General features: G+C 51.4%; 1 protein-coding gene across 3 annotated transcripts in view; it reads left to right on the top strand.

The window, feature by feature from the left end:
• PCSK6 (proprotein convertase subtilisin/kexin type 6) overlaps positions 1 to 19,292 on the top strand; it is a 180,821-nt gene that overhangs the window by 148,825 nt on the left and 12,704 nt on the right. For 2 of the 3 annotated variants that reach the window (XM_059180175.1, XM_059180173.1), the window contains 6 exons: positions 6,248 to 6,427; positions 6,597 to 6,635; positions 12,226 to 12,328; positions 13,274 to 13,470; positions 14,986 to 15,073; positions 18,589 to 18,692. In XM_059180175.1, coding sequence (XP_059036158.1) covers positions 6,248 to 6,427; positions 6,597 to 6,635; positions 12,226 to 12,328; positions 13,274 to 13,470; positions 14,986 to 15,073; positions 18,589 to 18,692 — 711 coding nt within the window. The remainder of the gene's footprint in view (positions 1 to 6,247; positions 6,428 to 6,596; positions 6,636 to 12,225; positions 12,329 to 13,273; positions 13,471 to 14,985; positions 15,074 to 18,588; positions 18,693 to 19,292) is intronic. The other variant, XM_059180174.1, reaches the window with a different exon arrangement.

Genomic DNA, 19,292 nt, shown 5'->3' with positions numbered 1-19,292 from the left:
AGATTACAAACATGAGGCAAAAATTAGAAAGTCAACAGATAGTGTAGAAGACCTGAGGAAATCTCCCACAACATGAAATTGGAGTGGATTGGGGGAGAAGACACTAAATACCGAGTAAGAAATGGTGTTAACAGAGTGTTGGGGATATGGGAGGGGATGTGACCATGTCCTAGGGAGGTTGTCATTGGATAGTGTCTAATATTGAGAAACTAGGACATAGCACATGAACATTTATTTGATCAAGCTCAAAGTGTGAAAAGATGACATAAAGGACTTCTGTCTTGGCCTCAACTGTGTAGCATTCCTTGACTTGGCAAACTGTTCATTCATGACTTTGAAAAGGATAAAAAATGTTAAAAAAAAAAAAAGTGGTATTTGAGCATTTCCTATCTCACCTCATTGGTGCCATTAAGGAAGATGCTATTTTGTGCATTACCATGCAGGACAACGATTTTTCTTCACCAAGTGTAGATTTGTTTCTACCTTTCACCTAAATGAATGCTGGAGCTTGGATTCTTAGGTCCTTTTCCTGGTACTGAAAATATCCTCTTTAATGGTTTTTACAAGATCGTAGGGAAGATTCTCCCATCTCCCCTGTCTTACTTCAGGCTCTAAGGGTGAGCACACACAGGTGGGGGGATCCCCCCCACATGTGTTCACTCTTCCTTGACCTTTCCAGGCCATTTCCTATATTCCCTTTATTTTCCTTTATTTTCCTCTTAGTTGCCATAATGTGGACCTAAAGTGAATTTTTAATTATGTGTTTAATTTATTGAGTAGATGTTGGGGTTTCTCTCCATGTGTGTATAATACACACATATGTGTGTGGATATATACATATACACACACAGTATTTTATATAATAGCTTTATTGAAATATAGTGAAATTTAATCCACATACCATAAAATCCCCCTTTAAAGTGTTTTTGTATATTTTTAAAAACAGAGGGAGGTGAGCCTTTTTTATTCCTTCCACCAAAGCCTGTTCATTAAACTTTGTAAACTTTCTAAGTCAGGTTCCCTGGCTCTTATAAGGAAAAAAACCCTTTTACTGGGGGAGGGGGAGGAGACTGAAAAGTATTTCTTGATTTTTTTTTTCTTTAGACCTTTCTTTCTTTACTATGTTTTGACTAAAGAATTGCTCCCTGCATGTTTTCAGTGTTAGGGGTGGGAGGGAGGATTAATAAATTCTTTATTGTTCATAACTTCTTATGGCCAAAGAAAACTCAAGAATTGAGAAGTATTAGCTCAGAGTCCTAACCTCACAAAACCTTGGCCCCACTTCTACCCTCTTTTGTCTCCAGTTGTAAATTCCCCTCTGGAGGATTTCTAAGGCTGGATTCAAAACACCGGGCAGAGAAAAGCTTTGTGATGGCTGGTGCTTTCCTATTGGCAACTTCGACCCTAGGCTCCCTTAATGCTGGTTCTTCCTTTGAATAGTCGGAATAATCCTGTTTGTTCGTTACCAATTCAATTCTTTGAGGGGAAACGCTGCACTGAAGATAGTGAATGATGATAAAGCCATTTATTGGCATTAACCAGGATTACCGTCCGCCTCTCCCACAATTATTGTTGCCCGGGCCTTTGCTGGTGACATCTGGAGACAGAGTCCTGGCAGTGCCCGCCCCAAGTGGTTAAGCAGGTGGATTTGTCATTCTTTCTTTTACAGTCTCAGGAATCTGATGGAAAAAGAAAAACCAAAGGATTTGGATTTGGATGTCTTTGAAGACGCCCCCTCCTGGAAATTAAGGAATTAGTGGTACTGGTTGGGTGTTTGTCAGGGTAAACTTGAACAGGCATGTCGAGTGTCTTGAATAGCAAATAATAGGTTCTGGTTAAATGCTTTGACCAAAGCAGGCCAATATTTTTAAATCCTCCTGCCTCAGAAGGCAATGCTGTTGAGGGCCCTCCTTCTACTTTTCTGTGGTTTTCTGTACCCATATGAGTCATCTCCCCAAAGTGAAAGCAGACTCTGGGGATGGTGAGCATGGAGGGAACCAGCACTGGGACCTGGTCACCCATGGGGACTTCTTTTTTTCTCCCTGGATCCCTCTTCATGTGACCAAGGTTATGGCACTTTGTAATTGCAACCTGGAAACAACCTAAATGCCCATCACCTGGGGACCCTCAAGTAAATGACTCAGCATCTCTCTGCTTCAGTGATGGGAAGGTCACCAAGATGCATTGTGAACGGAAAAAGCAAGGTGCGGAAGGTTCTATAAGGTGTGTTAAAAAGGGGGACAGGTCAGAACATATGCTCATACTTGCTTGGCTCAGTTGCTTAAATGTCTGCCTTTGGCCTAAGTCATGATCCCAGAGTCCTGGGATTGAGTCCAGCATGGGTGGGAGTATGGGGGGGGGATGTTCCTTGCGCAGCAAGAAGCCTGCTTCTCCCTCTGCCTGCCACTCCCCCTGCTTGTGTGCATTCCACCCCCTCTCTGACAAATAAATAAATAAAATATTAAACGAAAAAAAAAAAAGAATAATGGGGCGCCTGGGTCACTCAGTCATTAAGCGTCTGCCTTCAGCTCAGGTCATGATCCCAGGGTCCAGGGATCGAGCCCCGCATCAAGCTCCCTTTTCCCTGCTCGGCAGGAAGCCTGCTTCTCACTCTCCCACTCCCCCTGCTTGTGTTCCCTCTCTCAATGTTTCTCTATCAAATAAAAAATAAAATCTTAAAAAAAAAAAAAGAGTAAAATGCTCTGGAAGGATAGATACAAAAGAAATGAGTAACAGGGTCACCTGTGGTAAGAGAGACAGTGGCCCGAGGATGGGGCTAGAAGCAGGCTCTGCTGTATTCCCTTTCATACATTTGGAGTTTGAGCTATTTGTATTTATTACTTATTCAGAAACATAAACCAAAAGCCCTGAGTACCACAGTTTTTTAAAATGTTTTTTTCTTTGACTATACAACCATTTTTTTTCCATTAAACTAAATTTCTTCTTAAATTATATACGCTGAAGCTCTAAAAAAAAAAAAAAAAAAAAAATCAAATAGTTCCCAAGGGACTACAATAAAAAATGAAGTCTCTTTTCTGTTCCTGAACCCTAGCCTTCCCACCAAGGCAGTGTCTACTGCTGGTTTCTTAAAATTCTTTTTTTGTCTTATCCTTTCAATTTATTGAGATGTCACTAATACCCAGCAGGGTCCAAGTTGATTCGCAGACAGAGTAAGGACTTCACTTACCTATACTGCACAATAGATATGATGAAGTTTTAGAATATAGGTGAGGTTTAGTGGGGTGGAGTCCGTTGCTAATGACCAAGAAAGAATTCTTGAGACATCTTTGGTGCAAAACAGTGGTTTATTAAAGCACAGGGACAGCACCCGTGGGTAGAGACAGCTGCTACCCCGCGGTTGTGAGGGGTGGCAGGTTATGTACAATGGGGTTAGGAGAGGTAAGGAAAAGGGGAGGTTTCAATAGAACTTTCCTAAAGAGATCTATAAGATACGGGAGGCCTTGAGACCTTATCATTGTCAAGATTTTTCCCTCTAGCAAGGTATTAACATTAAGATAGTTGGGAGATTCCTAAAGAATGTCACATATGGGGGTGCCTGGGAGGCTCAGTGGGTTAAAGCCTCTCCTTCGGCTCAGGTCATGATCCCAGGGTCCTGGGATCGAGCCCCGAATCGAGTTCTCTGCTCAGCAGGGAACCTGCTTCCTCCTCTTTCTCTCTCTGCCTGCCTCTCTGCCTACTTGTGATCTCTGTCTCTCAAATAAATAAATAAAATCTTTAAAAAAAAAAAGAATGTCACATATGTCCCACCCAGGACTGGGGATTGGGGAGGTTGCCAGGTATCAGCCTTTTGCTTTGTCCTCAGCCAGCCTTCTGTTCCCTCATCAGTTACACACTTAGAGAAACAATAAATATAGTTAATATCCATCGTCTTAGATAGGCATGCACACACACACACAAACATAAAAAAAAAAATTTTTTTCCCCTTGTGATGAGAACTTTTAAGGTCTACTGTCTTGGTTTCTTGGAATTCCTTCCACTCTCCCTCCCTGTGCTGGGTGCGTGCTGATCCTGAGCTCAGAGTGGCCTCTCTTGTTTGTCCTACCAAAGCTATATCTGAAAATGCGAATCTAATTTTAGTGGCAACACCCCTTGGTAAGTGTTTCTGGAGCCACGCTAGAGGGTGGAAACATCTCGACTCCAATGACAGCTTACAGAGCCTTGCTCCCTATCTTGTGGTTCTCACGCCTCCCCCCCCTCCTTTTCATCAGTTCCTTGCCCTGCAGTTAACGTGCCCAGCTCCTGGGCGGTTTGGAAATCTGGCTCCTGTCTGGTCTCCGGAGGTTGAGAACGGATAATAATTCACAACCAGGGACTGTGTTCGCACCCACACCCACACCAAGTACTTCTCCTAGCCTGTGGCTTGTAATAGGAATGCGTTAGGGAAAGGGCCAGGGAGCGTCTAGAAGAACCAGGCCCTTTGGAAGTCGGTGTCCTAGGAAGTAGCTTAGGAATGTGTTTGCAGATTAAACACATTCAGGCCGGGAGAGGCCCACATGGATGCAGGGCCTAACTTGGGACAGCTTGAGGGCTGCAGGCTTCGGGGCCTGGGACCTTGGTTGGCTAGGGTGTGGCTGTGTGCCACATGGTATAACCCAATCAGCATCACACACCACTTAGAACAGCATGGGGAAATGTGGCCTGGTATGTGCAGGCCCCTTCTGCCTCTGGCCTCCACTTGCACCTTGGACAGGATGGATCACAGCCCATAGGCTTCTGGAGTATGTGGGCAAGCAGGAGCCACCTGTTCTAGGATTTCAGGAGAGTAAGATATTCCTGGAATTCAAACAAAAGATCCAAGTCATACCAGCAGATCTGCCCATGTTGCAAAGATAGCATATAGGGGCACCTGGGTGGCTCAGTGGATTAAGCCTCTGCCTTTGGCTCAGGTCATGATCTCAGGGTCCTGGGATCGAGCCCCGTATCGCGTTTTCTGCTCAGCAGGGGGCCTGCTTCCCCTCTCTCTCTGCCTACTTGTGATCTCTGTCAAACAAATAAATAAAATCTTTAAAAAAAAAAAAAAAAGATAGCATATAGCCAGATATCTAAGGCAGATGGCCCGCCATTCAGAGCCAAGAAGGGAAGTGATAGGAGCAGAAGTGACGATAAAAATGCAAATCAACAGCAAAGAATCAGTGCTCGTTTCTCTCACCTAAAGCATTCTGATGGCCAAGAGCCCCAGAGATAGAAAATAAAGAGGAAAGTCTGAGATTTGTCTCTGTCTGACGCAGACATGGAACTGGCAAAGCCATTGTCCCCAGCTTCGGTACCCATGGCCGGTCACGAGGGTTTCCTGGAGGGGCTCCACAGCTGGATGGCTTTGTTGGGCTGGAGCCATGGTGGGTCCATGCTGGTCGCAGTGGACCGCAGCCCCTCATTTGCACAGGAGGGACAGCAGTGATCTCCTCCATGTGGTCTCACTGCTCTGACTGTTCAGGGACACAAGGGTGAAGCTGGGAAGGCCAGACCTCCGGCCTGCACCTGGGCCGGCCCCCCACACCCATCTAACTTGGCTTCTGACCTGCTTTTTAACAGCCCAGATTTCACTTGCAGACTGCAGCCGAGGTTTTACACTTCTCTTTACCCCTGGGAAGATCTAGCAGCACAGGCCATCATTCCCAAGTGGAGGTGGATGGCGGGGTGGGGTCCCTGCTGCCCCTGCCCCATCTCCCTACCCTGCCTCATACATGCTCCGGGTACCCTGTCCTTCCCGTGCCTCTCACCTCCCCCCACATAGTCTGGCATCCGTGCCATTCATCCTGCCATTTTTGAGGATGTCCTCCCTACACTCGGCCTCTTCGGACCTTCGGGTTTGCACTACCACTGTCACCGCACCCCCCTTCCCTGCCCATCTGGCCGGGCTACACAGGAAGGAGTCCAAGACCAATCTTCCCACGGTCCATGGTGAGGGCTCCTAATAGCAGGACTCCTTGGTGTAACCCAGCTGTCCTGTTTGAAGCAGATGGGGCAAGGCTCAGGGCCAGGCCCCAGATCTGCTCTCTGGGGATGGGGGGAGACCAGTCGAGGGAGGTACAGTGAGACCTGGGGACAGAGAACACAGCCTGGGCAGTCATGGTGCATCCCTGATCCTCGGGTGACTAGGAAGGAAGATGGTGGGTGCGGAACCTTGTAGTGGGAGCCTCATACCTTGCACTTGGGCCAGGCCCCTCAAGAGCTCTCTGGGGGAGGTTTCAGGCTGGCCAGTGACTCTGGGCTTGGTGCCTTTCAGGGAAATTGAAGGAATGGAGCCTCATCTTGTATGGCACCGCCGAGCACCCATACAACACCTTCAGCTCCCATCAGTCACGCTCTCGGATGCTGGAGCTCTCGGCCCCTGTGCTGGAGCCCCCCAAGGCTGCTCTGTCTCCACCCCAGACTGAGGTTCCTGAGGACGAAGAGGACTACACAGGTAATGAACTTGTAGCCAGAGGAGATGGCCAGGCCAGCCTCTGACTTTTGGTTTTCCACTGTGGCTCTTAAAGTGTGGGACCGTTCCTGGCAAAAGGTGGGGATTGTGACGGTGGGTCTTCCTTCTTTCCTGCAAGTTGTAATAATGATGGTAATTTGCACTCACACAGCTCCTTCCACCCACGGCTCTCCTAATATTTTACAGACCAGTAAGTATGCTTCAAATCAGTAAGTATTCTCCAACCTTCTCAGGCTGGGAAACAGAAGGTTCTATATGCCCAACCAGAACTGGGACTTGCCCCCTGGCTAGTGGGCCTCTTCCTGAGGCTCCATCTCATCCTCAAAATCTCTTGTCTCATGTCTCAGCCTCCTGACCCTCTCAAGTCCGTCCACTTTCTGTCCCTATAGCCAGAAGGTGGGAAGGATGCAGGTCTTACTAGACCCGAGAGGGTTGGGTTGAATGAACATAGCCAGGAAAGAAGCTAGCAGTGCAAGTCTTGACTGCCCTTGAGGGCTGGGATGATGGCCCAGGAGAAGGTCTCAGGACCTTATGTCAGTAGATACCAATGTCACCAAGAAGGGGTTAAGCATCTCACAGGAAATAGAGATGCCTTACGTGAATCCCCCTTCTCCAGCCATACCATTGTCGGGGGTGGGGGGGCTTGGCTCTGGATGTCCGGCCCCCTGCACAGAGACAGGAGCCTGGAGAATGGCTTCAGACTTCTGGAGCCACTGGGCTGGGCACAGTCGTGATTAGCATGTCAGTTTACCTTTCCCTCTGAGCCATCCCACGGTGATTTGTGAGAAACCAAGTATTTCTGGTTGGGCATATTTCCCTTAGCTAAATACTCCAGCTGCTTGATAAATGACGGGCGATATCTAAGGATATTGATGTTTTGAGTTATCTAATAGCTTCTGAAAAAAGAAAAGTAACAAAACAGAGAATTCCACTGATACATATCAAGCATAAATTACGGTTGATTCAATTTTAAATTTCTTCTGCCGTTCCTTTAAAATGGAGCATTGAATTATGTATGGCTAACCTGCTGTTTCCCCCTGTGATTTATAAGTGGTGGCAAGAATCAGTAATTATTAATAAAGGTCTGATTTTTTTTTTTTTTTCTTAAAATCTGCTACTGACTAACCTTACACTATCCTGGAATCTCACAAAATAGGGTTCCCTGCGCCGCAAGTGACTTAGTGTTCCTCAAACCCAGCCTGGATAGATAGAGGGGGCATCTCCGTGGGAATAGGATGTGCTCCGGACTCTCAGGGAAGGTCCCTACAGTCTTGGGGCAAGTGAGACAGGCAGGCCAGTCACAGCCGGAAGAGCCAGAGACAGGGAAGGAGCAAGAGAGAGGTAAGATCAGGGGAATGCTGTGGTGTGGGGGTCAGTGAGAGAGAAGAGGAGGAGGGGGAGAAGAATGGGGGGGGGGGGGGAGCAGCCATGTTAGATACCTCCGTCAAGGGCTTGTGCGATGGGGCTGCCCATCCGTGGCTCTTGTGGAAGAAGCTGAGTCACTGATAGGCCCCAGTGCAGAAGCTCAGAGAAAGAGAGGGTGATTTTGAAGTGGCCCCATGATTATGATGAGCTTTCTGCAGTTTTAGCGGAGGTAAGGTGGGTTGAAGCAGGAGTTTGCAGGGGTGCTCACCTGGGGGGAGAAGGTTCTCAGGGATTCGGAGAACTGGCTGCAGACAGAGGTGCATGGGCATGAGGAGCACACCCTGGTGGAAGCCACTACCACCCCCCATCCCCCCACCGAGGGCCCATGCATTGGGAAGGGGTAGGGAGGTCCAAAGGAGCAGTGGTCCCGGGAGACGGCAACAGAGGGTCCTGGACAGCCCTGCACTGAGGGCCAAAGATGGGGGGCCAGTGCTCCCAGGGACAAGAGATGAAGGGCAGGAGGTGAACAAGAGGCAGAGACAGAGTCCAGCCTCCCCGACTCCTGTGACGGGTGTCTGGTGGCCTGGTCGGAGCTGGCAGGAGAATCACCCTGGCAAAGGCTGGCCCCGATGCTGACGGCCATGGTCATATTTTCAGTCAACATTGTTCCTGGGAAGGGGGATGAGGAGGTGGCCATAGTGTTTTTCCCCGGGGCCATGGCAAGTGGAAATCCACAGTAGTGGTGGAGTCTGGGATTCCTGAAGTCAATGAAGGTATGGAAATCCAATGGAGGGGGTAGGGCTGGGAGATGGAGAGGCTGGAGGGTCACCGGGGAAGGCAGGGCAGTAGCCGCATGGCCGGGTAAGGTGCCAGGGAAACGTGAGTGGCTGCGTCCTGAAGATGGGGAGCCTGTGGTGGTGGCCTGCCTGCTGGGACATGAGCTGGAGGCCGCCGGAGAGCACCAGGTGTGCCAGTGAGGGGGGCCACCCCAGAGGCGGCTTCAGCAGGTCTGGGGGATCTTGGAGGCTGTGCCAGGTGATTCCGCATAGCCAGGGAAGCCAGGATGGTGGTGGGCCACAGGGATGGGCTTAGGCTGCTCCAGGAGAGTGGCCTTGAGGGAAGGACAGAAGGTCGTGGGAAGGAAGGGAAGCCTCAGTTTCTGGAGGGGGGGCATGTGGGCTGAAGATGGCTTGGGAGAGTGTAGTCAGCCACGCAGTGCTGACGGGAGCCAGGAGCTCCCGAAGCCTCTGTCTGGACACATTCCAGGGCAGCTCAGCGGGCACGGGGAGCTGATAATCAGGACGCATGGCATGGCCAGTGCAGCACTGTGTGGAGTCACAGTCTTGGGGCCCATCTGTGCTTACCTAGCAGAGCCAAGGCCAGGGTCACAAACTGTCAGGAGGGCAGGCTAGACCTGCAGTGAAAGGGGTCTGTTAGTCTCGTCCGCACCTCCTGTCTGCAGTCGGCCACCCCCTGCCCCTTTCCTCCACCTCATGACCGGTGGTTTGCCAGCGAGGTCCTAGCACACTTTTCCTGGATGACACGAAGGGCAAGGGGACAGATCGGGATATCTAGCAAGTCCTCCTGTTCCTGGATACTGGTCTAAGCACCACTTGATGAGAAGGGCCTTCTAGAACTCCAGGCGGCTTTGTAACATTTGCTGGTGGGGCTTTTTGACTTCTGGATTTTCTCCCCAAAAGATTTAAGGTAGAGATTCCAAATAAGCCTGTGTCATCGGAACACCCGTAACACCATGTAGCCGGGCGACCGAGGGTAGTCAGTGCGTGAATCACGTTCCCCTCATTGTCTGGAGCCTAGGGAATATATGCTCACCCAGGGAACGTGCTCCAGCATTCTGAAAAAAACACGCGCCATCTTAAGAGTGATGGAGTGAGTGGGAGAAGACAGCCAAGATGACTGAGTCCAAGAACACTTCATCGAGAGGCGAATCTTGATATTGGGCTCTTTGAGACAACTCAAGTAGACAGCCGGAGTAGAGGGAGTTTATGGACACTCATCTAAGCAATCTGCCCTGGGCAGTGTCTTACCAAGCTATTCACCAGGGGCTGCCCACCACTGGTCAGCTAGTCCCCCGGGTCGGGTTTTGTTGCCTTCACTGTTGGATGGATCCCAGCCTTGCATGGGGCTCCTTCGGGTTATGAACCAACCTCTCCACCACAGAGGGCCACGGGAGGGAGGAAGAGGGTGAAGTCCAGTCCACATACCATGAACCAGGCCTTCCCCAAGGCTGTCCCTCTCTTGAGACATTCTAGAACATTCTGTTTGTGGATGTTTCCCAATTTCCACCCATATTTCTTTCTTTTTTTTTAAATTTATTTGACAGAGATCACAAGTAGGCAGAGAGGCAGGCAGAGAGAGGGGGAAGCAGGCTCCCCGCTGAGCAGAGAGCCCAATGCGGGGCTCAATTCCAGGACCCTGAGACCATGACCTGAGCTGAAGGCAGAGGCCCAATCCACTGAGCCACCCAGGCACCCCTCCACCTATTCTTCTGTTATCCATTCTCTCACCCTTTAGCCACTCAGGTGATATCGATTGGATACCTGCCCTATGCCACACACCTTTCTAGGTGCTGGGAATATAGCAATAAACAACCCTAATCCAGTCCCACCTCCCGAGGCTCCTGTCTCCCATGCCAGGATAGAATGGGAAAATCATTCTTTCTCCTTCCTGTCCCCTGCCAATGTCCTTAAGACTGAAGACATTGTTTACTTTATCAAGCAAGACAGACCTGCTGGTTCCCTTGGATTTCTCGGGGAGAAATCACTGGGGTCCTAAAGGTCGTATCCTCGGGACCACTGCAGGAGGGGCTAGGTGCGAAGGGCAGAGTGCAGGATTCCAGTTCCTCTGTGTACTCAGCGCTGGGAGTCATAGAAAACAAGGCAGCAGGAAGCAAGGCTCTCTGAGGCTCTCCCCCATGAATGACCTGGAAGAAGGTGGGCAGGAATCAAATCAAAGGAGAATTGACTGCACAAGAAGCCCAGCAGTCTGGAGCTGGGGAAGGAGGGGTGGGTGGGTGAGGGTAGGCTCCGTGATAAGCTTCAGGCACGGCAGGCCGAGTGCTTGAACTCAGACTGGGGGCACCGACTGCAGAGCCCTCCCCAGCCCAGCCCAGCACGAACGCAGCCTTGAAAGGGGTTCACAGTGGGACCCACAATGAAAACTTTGGAAATATCAACAACAGTAAACCTTCGGGGAGGGAAGCAAAATAAACCGGGTCTAACACTAGGAAGGTCTGCAGGCCCTTTAAGGACGAATGAAGAGGGCTTTGTGCACCTCAGCAAAGACCCATTGTGGGCGGCAGAGAATGGGGACTTTTGTCTCTGCCTGCATCCCCATGAAAACGCTGGTGGCCAGCAAATCACCTCTTCTTTGCTTCTGAACTCGCTCCCCACCCCTTCCAACAACTCAAACCTTACAGAAGGCTTTTTTTCTTCTAAAGACTCAAAAGCCTTCGTAATACCCTGCTGGGTCCTTCCCCACATGAGGAGAGTTTCTGGAGCCATTGCCCAGAGCCGGCGGACGGGGGGTCAGGGGTAAGGTAGGCGGAGGGTCCCACCACAGTGCTGTTCTTTGCATGCTGTGGTCACGTTCTTCAGGCCGGGTGAACAGGACACCTGTGGACCTGCCCCACCCGGTTCTGAGGGCACTTGACATTTCCTCCCTCCAGGCTTGCTGGAGGGCCACAGAGCTCCCCGCATGGCTCTCCATCGCAGGCCCCAGGGTCAGAATGCGGGGATTGCAGGGCACGTGGGGGAAGACAGGGTGGCCCACCGCAGAGGCCAAGAGGGAGGGAAGCGGCAAAGGTTTGCAGAAAAGGGCCCATCCCGTGCCCACTGAGGGACAGCCGCACCCCATGGCACTAAGCTCACAGATCCATCCTGTTCCCACCAACGCACGCAGGGAATCCTCTTCACCCTTCTTGCTTAATTCCCTTCTCATCATCACTGCCTGGTGGCAGCTTCCCTCATGCCCTTGGCACCCCATCCTGTGTTGCTTTGTCCTCCACCGTGGGAATCAGGAGAGATGGCCGGCCCCAGGACCATGACCGCCGTTGCAGGGGAGTGCCCTAAAGAACGGTGTCCTCAGCCTCTCTCTTGCCATCACACCCTGCTCGGCTCGTGCATCTGGGGCCCCAGATGCGTCTCCCTCTTCCTCAGACTGCCCTTGGAGTCATCAGACCCTCGGACGCTGGAGCCCAGGGCCAGGCTCAGCTCTCAGTCGTAGCCCCATTGCCTTGGGGTGGGCAGTCTTTCTAGCCCTGGTAGCCCCACCACTCTCTCGGGAAGCTTCTCCCGCCCCTCCTAGGCTGTGATGCCCTGACACAGGCTCTTAGGGGACTGCATTGGGTTGACAAGGGATCTCTCTGGGTGAATGACAATGCTTGTTTCTTTAAGGTCTGTGCCATCCGGAGTGTGGGGACAAGGGCTGTGACGGCCCCAAAGCAGACCAGTGCTTGAACTGTGTCCACTTCAGCTTGGGGAGTGCGAAGACCAGCAGGTAAAGGGCTGGGGCTTCTGACCGCATGTCCTGGAGCCCCTCAGAGGGCTACCAAGGTGACCTGTTTCCGGCTGTGCTCTTAGTCCCCCCACAGTCTGGTACCCTCCTTAAGACATCATGTCATACCGTCTCCCCCAAAAAAGGAAATCCCACGGAGATTGACCACTTTGGAATTGTATAAGTTTTAGTAACTTCTTGTCCTCATCACACAAGTAATTCATGCCCATGACAGAGAAATTACAGGGTGTGTGGCCTTAAGGTATCTGTGCTCATAAACCATCTTCTAGCCATTTTGTTAAACAGAAATGGGTCAGAGTGGGTGGACCAAGGCTCACTGCTTGGGAACTAGAGACAAATGTCATTTTAGAAGCCAGTACTGTTCAAAAAGCACCATGGGCCAGGTCTGGGGAGCTCCCACCCCCCAAGGGTCCAGTCACTGGCCTTGCAAGGCTATGGACGTGACCCGCATGGGCTCCTCGAGCTCCCAGATGCAGACACACTCACCCTGAGCCGGGCAAAGGCAGTGAGCCTGCTTGCTGTCTTTGCTCACTGCCCGTGAGACTAGCTCCCCAAGGGAGGGTGGTGAGGTAGCACCAGAGCTTAAAATTGCAAAAGTTAAATGCCATCGCCCAGGTGCCACTGAACATCTCTTCTGGGGAGACTGAAAGGCAAGCCTTCCTAGGTTCTGATCCAAGTCCAGGACCCTCTCCTGCGTACTTAGGAACCTCTCTGCTGGGCTCACCAAGTCCATGGGCATTCAGGGTTTAACCTTCACCCTAGGGCCTTTGTTTCCCTCCGAGTTTTGCTGACTTGGGGGATGGAGGAACAGCTAGAATTTCCTCTCCAGCTAGGCGCTCTGCCTTAGCAGGACCCAGCAGGCCGCAGACTTGCAGGGCGGTGGTGGGGTCAGGTGGGAAATGTCCTCTGTGGCTTCTGTTCCCACAGGAAGTGCGTGAGCGTGTGCCCTCTGGGCTACTTTGGGGACACAACAGCAAGACGCTGTCGCCGGTGCTACAAGGGGTGTGAGACCTGTTCGGGCAGGAGCCCAACCCAGTGCCTGTCCTGCCGCCGCGGGTTCTATCACCATCAGGAGATGAACACCTGTGTGACATTCTGTCCTGCTGGATTTTATGCTGATGAAAGTAAGTGCATGTCTGTGTGCACAGGAATGATGAATCTCCTCCCCTGCTGAGCCCCCCACCCTAGGCTGGGATCCCCTCTCCTGGGAGAATTTCCCCAGGGAATCTGGCACCAGCTTATGGATCTGGTAGTTGACATTGGGAAAAAGCCCTGGCTAGGAAGAGCTGCTGAGTTGAAATCAGGATTCGAGTACGGGCAGAAGGTTTTCAGTCCTTTAAAAACAAAGAGGAGCCTCCTGGCCAGCGTTAATTGGGCTCAGAAGAGGTGGGTTAGTCTTTGCAGCCCATCTTACAGGCAGTGGCCACACCCCTAAGAGGGGGTGATGCTTTCCTGGTCTTGCAGATGGGGGAACAAAGCTGAGAGGAGCCACCAGGCCCACAACTAGTAACGGCACAGGTGGGACTTGAACTCAGAACCACGAAACCAGGTGTCCTGCCATTCCACCAGGCCCAGGAAGGTGGGTGGATGGGCGGGGCCCTGGGGCCCAGGTTCCCATGTTCCCATGCCAGGGTTTCACCAATGCACGTCACCCCAGAAGAGGCAAAAGACAAGGTCTGGGTTAAACAGACGGAGAATAGTTCTCAAGTTCAAAGAAGCTACCGTTTTGATGTTGTCGATTTGTGTAGGTCAAAACCTTCCCACAGAGGCCCTTGCTATGTGGGAGGGATCATTGACCCGGTTTGTGATGGCATGACGGTTCTACCTCTGGAGAAGGAGCCAGGAAATCTTTATAGACGTAAAGCCATTCAAGAACCAGAATCCCTTTAAAGGAAAAAGCTATTCTCTCGCAAGATGCATTTCACAGCCTTTGCAAACACCTGCCCTGGGCTGCCAGCCAGACCCGTTTTCCTCCATCCCCACCCTGCTCCCAAGGCAAGAATGAGCCACCCTCGTTGACCCGGTGTCTTCCCTGAGCACCTGCTGCATGTGTGTAATGCCCCCCTTGGGGCCCCAGGAGGAGGCACAGACGTGTAGCAAGCAACCCTGAGCTTCCAGGCCCAGACGCCAGGTGGCGATGATGAGGCGCCGGAGGAAAGGACCAGATCAGAACAGGCGGGGGCTCCTGGGGTTTGCCTTGACCCAGCATTTCCCCAGGAGGTGTGCTGGGTGTCCTAGATGTATGTCTTAGTCTTTGTAACTACCAAGTTTTTGATAAGGTCCCCTATGAAGGCACCAGAGGGCAGCTCTGAGGCCTCTTTAGGCTCCAACTCTGTCATTTTGCACACCCCCCCACCCCCTCCATACCCCCACACCCCCCACCCTCCTCCAAAGCCTGGAGGTCCTGCAAGAGCTTTAATTTACTCCAGAAGGGAGAGGAGAGAGACCTGTGATCCCACACGGGGGCCTGCGGTCTGGACATGGCCTCTGGCTGTTTGATCACTCCATCACTGCTCCTGGGGGCTGACACAGGGGACACGCTGTTCTACCAAGCCTGCTTTGAAATGCCAGAGTCTTCTTTGTCCAGGATTGATTCACGTCTCTGCTTCTTCTCTTCGGCTCATCTTCTTTTTCTCCAGGTCAGAAGAATTGCCTGAAATGCCACCCAAGCTGTAAAAAGTGCGTTGATGAACCAGAAAAATGTACTTTGTGTAAAGAAGGATTCAGGTAAGCCCGTCCCTTCAGACCCGAGTGTCAGAAACAGAGTGTGTATGCTTTTTTGTTGTTTGTTTCTGTCACTGGCTTACCAAGTTTGGGCAACTTTTTCCTAAAAGATAAAAGCAGAGGCCCAAAGCCCTTGAGGGTAAAGATTCTGAGTCTGTAGGAACCAGAGTTCCACTTGGAGACTGATGTTTAAGAACAGAAAGTTAGGGGGCGTCAGGGTGGCTCTGTCGGTTAAGCATCTGCCTTCCGGTTCAGGTCACCATCCCGGGGTCCTGGGAGGGAGCCCCGCATGGGACTCCCTGCTCAGCAGGAAGCCTGCTTCTCCCTCTGCCTCTGACCCTCTGGCTCCTTGTGCTCACTCTCTCTCTCTCCAAATAAATAAATAGAAATCTTTAAAAAATAAATAAAATAAAATAATAAAATAAAAAGTTAGGGGAAAGGTAAAATCTCTACCTTTTATGCAGTACCTGGGGAGCTGGTGAGGGCACCCCTACCATATAAAGTGGGCTGGCTGCTGGAAAGGTAAGGAGCTCCCATCTTTAGGCACCAGTAAGGGTATCCACTCCCATGCCTCTCTCCCAGTCTGGGCAAGGGCTTGGGGGGCATTGCAAAGCCCACCCTCCCTCCTCTCCATTCTCTGCCTTTTCTCTTTCTCTCTCTTCTCTTTTTTTTCCCAGCTCTGGTATCTGCTTCCTGCTCTGGGAGCTTGCCTCCAGAGGATGCTTTTTTAAGATTCCTGGTTTTCCCTCTCCCACTGAGCTCAGCACACATCTGCTGTAAAAACATTTTGCTGAGTTAATGATTTTTATTGGAATCTATTGAAATGTTTGTTTAGCCCATTGAATGCAACCACATTGCACTGAATGCAACCAAATATACATTACCTGTTCCTCCCAGTTACTGTCTAGCTTAGGAAACATTCTGTTGGAAACTGTGCTGTAAAACACTCCCATAGTCCAGGGACTAGAAGAACCAGGGTCTGCACGTTATGGAAGAAAGGGAAGCATGGAGGGGGGATCGGTGCTTTCCCCCCCTGCAGTATGGCCAAGGAATCACGGGAGCTCCTGTTAAAATGCAGATTCTGACCTCGCAGCTCCCAGGAGAGGCCTGGGCTTGGCATTTCTAACAGGCTCCCAGGTGAGGAGGGTGTTGCCAGGACTGGGATTCCCCAGTAGAGCTGAATGTTTCTGGAGTAGGAACTGATAAGAGAAATTGTACAAGCCCTTGTTCCGGGTGCTGTCACCAATAATGCCTCATTTAAATCTTCACGGCAACCTAGGATGTGGGTAGTATTTTTTTTTAAGATTTTACTTATTTGTTTGAGAGAGAGAGAGATAGAGCATAAGCAGTGGGAGGAGCAGAGGGAGAAGCAGGCTCCCCACTCAGCGAGGGGCGTGATGTGGGCTTCACCATCCCAAGACCCTGAGATCAGGACCTGAGCCCAAGGCAGATGCTTAACTGATCCACCCAGACGCCCCTAGGATATTGATAATACTGCTCCCATTTTACTTACTGGGGAGTTCGCCCAGGAAGTGCTGCCTTCATGAGGTTTCCCTTAGCCTGCCCTTACTCTTCCAGATCAGGGAGAGGAAGATCGGGAGAGAAGAGAGTCCACGGCCTAAGCTCCCAGGAGTCTGGGGAGAGGAAAGGGAAGCAGGACCCCCAGAGTCACACATCATACCTGTGGTCCTGTAAACGTGTTAGGCGGACGAGGCAGGATTAACAGTGGAAGGATGAAGTGGTCAAGGAAGGAGGTCCCCAAAGGGAGCGGTGGCGTTGAGCTGGTGGCCACAGCTGGGGGGCCTGGAACTGGGAGCTATGCTAATCATCTCCCTCCTGGGCTGGGCTGGGCTGACACCCAGGCAGGTGTCAGCAGTTGGGGACTGCGGGGGAGGCTCTGTGGGTCCAATTCCTTAGAACTTGCTTCCTGACTTGGGAGCACTGGAGGACTCCCAGGGAAAGAGGAGGTCAGCTGCTCAGGTGAGGAATAGGGTCATGGACAGAAAGTCCCTGCTAAGGAGGAACCACATGGATGGAAGCAGCGGTTCCTGGTGTGACAAGCATTCAGAGGGGCACGCAAACTCGGAAAACATCGTCAGCCATAATCCACAGAAAGCTTCCTTTTATTGCCCAATATCCTTTTAAGCTGTGGCTTCAAATCATCGCTGTCCCGTTAAAGCAGTGAGAGCCACCGAGCTGCTGATTCGCGGCCATCCATCTCTTTAAGGGATAAATGCAGGAAGCGTTCGAGGGGAGACATCAGTTACTAAGCACTTGATTTAACTGCCAGTCTCGGGCGCCCTGGAGTCCCGGAGTGGGCACCCGCCGTGAATGCAGGGAGGCTTCCGGACCCCTTGGCTTCTCCCCACGAAACATAGGATTCTCTGAATCTCGCCAACATGCCAGAGCCCTTGTCCCCTGTGCCTGGTGGCACACAGCTTATAGTGTGCACATCCAACACAGTGGAATCTTGCGAAGTGAGGAAATCCCCATAGCAGACATACTACCGTGTGCCAGACAGCCGTCTTGCGAGCCTTGGTTCATCTAATTTAAGCCAAGCTTGTCCCAGTGCATAGGAGAAGAGACAGGTGAGGGGACAGGCGATGCTGGCTTACCCCGGGTCGTGGTGGCAGAGCTAGGAAGTGGCCAGGGCAGGGTCCCAGAGTGGGCAGTCCAGCTCGAGAGACGATTCCAGAATCCACACACTTGGCTGCATGACGAGGTGAGACAGAGAGGCAAGAACCGTATCAGGTGGGGCCTGTCCAGTCCCAGGAGTGGATTTTATGTCCAGATCCTCACGAGGCACCGAAGGTTTCAAGCAAGGCAGAGGCAGGCGTAGGTCGGGCTCTCAAAACCCATCTGGCCACCACCACCCAAAGGTACACATCATCAGCACTTACACTTTGCCACGGCGGGCTGGGACCGGCCAGACTGAGTCAGCCCGCCACCAGGGGGGGCCCACACAAGCTCATTTTCTCCTCTCCAGGTTTGGCTTCCAGTTTGGTTCATGAGCCATCACAGACCAAGAGAGAGCCCAGGGACTCAGCCCCAGGGATTTGGGGAAGAAGCCTGGGGCTTCCGGCGGGGGGGCGGGGCAGGTCTGGGGCATCCCTTCCTGGGGGACCTCCGGCTGGCTTCGGACCACTCTTTCCCTGCTTTCATTAGCTTGGAACCTCAAGCTGCACAAAGATCCATGCTTTAGCAACTTTCCTTTCCTCTCATGAAAGGTGATTGAGAGATTGTAATTTCATTAGAATTTTGGAAGGGGGGGGAGCCTGGGTGGCTCAGATGGTTAAGCAGCTACCTTTGGCCCAGGTCATGATCTCAGGGTCCTGGACTCCAGCTCCGCATCACATTGGGCTCCCTGCTCAGCCGGAAGCCTGCTTCTCCCTTTCTCTCTGCCTGCCTGCCTCTGCCTACCTGTGATCTCTCTATCTGTCAAATAAAGAAATAAAATCTTAAAAAAATTTCGGGAGGGATATGAAAACACACCTTTTTTTTTTTTTTTCTTTCAACAGCTTTGCACGGGGCAGCTGCATTCCAGACTGTGAACCGGGCACCTACTTTGATTCTGAGCTAATCAGATGTGGGGAATGCCATCACACCTGCCAGACCTGTGTGGGTGAGTTCACAGCCTGCAGGGGCCTCGATTTTGCTATGCCAGATGGTTGGAGCATGGGTCACTGACTCTGGGCGAACTGTCTTGAAGCTAGGAAAACCCTAAGACTCCCTGGGCTTCACTGGGTATTGCAACATTCAATCACAGGGGCCCTTGCAGAGGATGGGGTTGGGAGAAGAGGGGGAAATTAGTATTTAATGGGTACAGAGTTTCAGTTGGAGGAGTTGAAAGAGTTCTGGAGATGGATGGTGGGGACGGTATTTCATGCCACTGAACCATACCCTTAGAAATGGTTACTATGGGAAATTTGATGTTCTGTTCCTTTCCTTTGCTATTTTAAAAATTCAAAATAAAGAAAACCTGTTAGACCTCAGTTTGAGTGAGCCAGCCTGGATCTCCCGGCATGAGAAGCCCAGCCAGGCTGTGCATGCTCTGGGGACCGGGGAGGGATGCTAAGTCCTCAGGAACTGCTCTTTGCCTGGGGCCCGGGCCTCCCCTCAGAAAGGCAAGGCTATAAATTTAGCTTCAGAGAAGAGGGGGCAGAAAGTGAAGGAAGCCTTCTCAAAACACAGCCTGCCTTCCTGGTACCTAGCTTCTCTTATT

Source organism: Mustela lutreola, chromosome 7, assembly GCF_030435805.1.
Source record: "Mustela lutreola isolate mMusLut2 chromosome 7, mMusLut2.pri, whole genome shotgun sequence".
Lineage (NCBI taxonomy): Eukaryota > Metazoa > Chordata > Mammalia > Carnivora > Mustelidae > Mustela > Mustela lutreola.
This window is presented reverse-complemented; position numbering and strand designations above follow the sequence as displayed.